The sequence below is a fragment of the Nicotiana attenuata genome, unplaced genomic scaffold, assembly GCF_001879085.1.
Source record: "Nicotiana attenuata strain UT unplaced genomic scaffold, NIATTr2, whole genome shotgun sequence".
NCBI classification, from domain to species: domain Eukaryota; kingdom Viridiplantae; phylum Streptophyta; class Magnoliopsida; order Solanales; family Solanaceae; genus Nicotiana; species Nicotiana attenuata.
Window position 1 is genome coordinate 161620 of NW_017670528.1, and position 3287 is coordinate 164906.

General features: G+C 38.5%; 1 protein-coding gene across 4 annotated transcripts in view; it reads right to left on the reverse strand.

The window, feature by feature from the left end:
* Positions 1-246: 246 nt before the first annotated feature.
* The window catches only part of LOC109240597 (DEAD-box ATP-dependent RNA helicase 53-like), a 7659-nt gene continuing 4618 nt past the window's right edge, over positions 247-3287 (reverse strand). For all 4 annotated transcript variants that reach the window (XM_019407261.1, XM_019407262.1, XM_019407263.1 and 1 more), the window contains 3 exons: positions 2998-3159; positions 1349-1788; positions 247-725 (listed from right to left, as the gene is read on the reverse strand). In XM_019407261.1, the coding sequence (XP_019262806.1) occupies positions 689-725; positions 1349-1788; positions 2998-3159 (639 nt within the window). In that variant the 3' untranslated portion in view covers positions 247-688. The remainder of the gene's footprint in view (positions 726-1348; positions 1789-2997; positions 3160-3287) is intronic.

Below are 3287 nucleotides of genomic sequence, written 5' to 3' on the forward strand. Positions count from 1 at the left end.
TTTGGGATGAATTACAATGGAATAGAACCCTCTATTTATAGGGAGAGGGTGACTTAGCCACCAAGCAATGAACCCTAGAATCTCTCTAAATATAGAGATTCACCATAAATACAATTCTATTTATAACAATCACCAAATAGTTTTAGGCCGAAAAAATCAAATGCTTCTGGGAAAGTAATTTTAACACACAATTTGACGTGATAACAAAATAAATTGTAGCTAATTTGTTCTCTGAGAGTGTAAAGATTCACACTGTATAAAGTTATATAGAACAATAGTCAGTATTCCAATAGAATAGAAAAACTCTTAAGTACACTTTCCACTGTGAACCTTTTCCCTGTTGATAAGAGAATTCAGTACGTCCAACATACAATGGTTAGTTTTACAAAGGCTAGGCTAGTACAGAATTTATAGAAACTGAATACAGAACATCAATAAGTACTACCTAGTACCAGTCATGAGCTCTGGCAAAATTGATGCATCTCAAGCTTGAGATGAAAAAAATCATAAACACAACAAAGAACAACATTCCTTTATAGATCGCGTGGGTGCCTTTTGAGACCAAGCGGATACAGAAGTGCTATTTATATGGACTTCAAATATAGTAAAGAGTTGTATCATCTGCACTCTAAATACAGCACCTTTGAAATCAATGCATACGATTCAGAGCCGGAGTTCAGCTGCACCTTCATCTATTAATGGAGAAGTCCCAGGGGGCACGCCTCCTGAACCAACCAAAGCAAATTACATGAGAACATAATCCTTCAGTTAAAACCTAAGGAGCCTCCTATGATGGAGGCAGCATGACATTATCACATCTTTTTGACTGTGGTATTATGGTTCAGATTTTCTCTTCGGGTCCCACCCCACCCCCAATTAACTTTTCCTCTCCAATGTATAATGAAATACAGCATAGTAGACAAAACAACTACATGCATATGGCCCTAATAGCATCACATCACCAATGTTAGTTCCCTCCAATACGTGCATAATGTACTGCGAAGCCAGGAATTTTGCAAAAGGTGTTCAAGGTTTAATATATATTTATAAAAAGTAATTTTTGACCTATATACATAGTATAATTTTCTATATACTCGGTATAATTTTCGGATGAACGTTGTTCAAACCCTTCACTCTATGTGGTTACGCCGCTGTAATGGACCCTATAATAAACCACCCATTATGAGCGTAACATCCTACAGACTTAGATTTTTAATCTTCTTTCAACATTTTGTGTTCAGTGGTTAAAGTAGCTACACTTGTTGGAAGATGCTTCTGCGGAGTATACAAGTCACCGTTGTTAAGCACATCCATTTAAAATTAATCAAGAAAGGAGAATGAAACTTGCCTTGAAATGGAGTTCCTCCCTGAACTCTGATCACCACTATCCTTGCCATCTCCGAACTCATCAAAACGGCTTGAACGGTTATTGCGGTCAGACTGTGAATCTCCAAATCTACTTGAACGGCCCGAACCAAAGTTACGGAAACCACCCAAACGTTTTGAGCCTCCAGAACCACCAAACTTTCCTGAGCGGCCCGAGCTAGTTCCACCATAGCCACCCCCTGATCTTCCAGAACCAGTTCCACTGTATCCACCTGTTCGAGAAGATGAAGCGCCTTCTCCACCAAACCTGCTGCCTTTATTTCCATAGCCACCAGAACGACTTCCACCAAAATCACCAGATCGACTACGCGCGGTGCCTCCATAGGAGCCAAAGCGGTCGCTGCCTTTGCCCATGTCACTATACATGTCTGCTGCTCCAGCCTCTACTTTAATACTTGGGAGCTATTTTCAGCAGGTACATGCAGAGAAAATAATTCGATGAGATAATAATTCTGTACACCAGTGTATATAGAATATTCCCACTGGCTCATGTTCGACTTCAGCAATTCAAGAAAATTAGAATCACCAAAGAATATCACAAATGCAATGTTTTGATATAGGAATATGATTGCAACTCCTTTGCAAGATTAGTTCAAAATAGGAAGTCTCTGATAAGGTAGTGTAAAGTCAGAAGTTTGTGTCCCCTTAATTAGAAAATTGATATAAGTGGATCCTGTGACAAATAATTCGATTTTCAGCATTCTTTTCCAATTCAGATAATCCCGTAATTGGATTATACATATAGTTTAACTTTAAATAACCAGCGATATAGATAGAAGAAAAAAGTAATAAAAAAGATAATAATTGAAATATTTTTAGTTGAACGCCCACAAAGCTATGGAGGTTCCTCTCTTTATCTACGCATTAAAAAACACAAAGCTATGAAGATTCAAAGTTCAACCTCTATTCTTTCATTACTAACAAAGGCACAAGAAAGGAAAAGAAAATTTTTAAAAACAAAAACACCCAAAGCAGGCTCCTTGAAGGTAAACAACAACAGCAGCAGCCCAGTATAATCCCACAAGTGGGGTCTGGCTCCTTGAAGGTAAAAATAACCAAAATCCATATTACCCCAAAGGTCTACCATAAAATTGGTTTACATGCAAAAAATGGATGCCTATGCTCGTTAACCAATAGAAATGTATTTTGCGCGGACTCTCCAAAAGTGTTGCCGCACCCGTGTCAGGTCCTCCAAAAATGTACTAATTTTGGAGGATCCGATACAACACCCGGCAATATTTTTGGAGTATTTTTGGAGATTCCGAGCAACATATATAGAAATCATATTCAGATACCAGCATACCGCATCTGGCCATATAAAAGCATGCCAATGGAGTTAGACGTCAAAACTAGCTCATTCAAAATTTCCCACTAAAACTATCCCCGACACCATGGGGTGTATCCGGATGATCATGCTGTCGCTTAAATTGTAAGGGTCTGTGGAAACAGATCATTATGCGAGTACCAGAACACAAGTATAACAATCTACTCTAACAGGTATAGTAGCTCAACATGCATCTATTGCATCCTCCAGTTCTCCATAAGTGAAAATGTCAACAAATCTGAATGAGGATTTTTAAAAGTGAAACTGTAAGGTACAAGCACCCTTACCTCAGTAAATCTGCACCCGGCATCATGTTCAATACCTTTCAAATCCCTATGCTGTTTTGAGGAATGCATGAGAATGGCACTTCCTTTCTTCCCAGCACGTCCAGTTCGACCAGATCGATGAACAAAGATCTCTGAAGAGTTCGGAAGTTCATAATGTATCACCTGAGCACCAAAAATCTCTACTTTAACTTCAGATAGCAAAAGACAAAAAGCAAACTGCAACAAAAAAAGACTCTAAAACTCAAGGCATGAACACGTTACTTCTTCTTCTTTTTTTTTAGTTGTGTGTG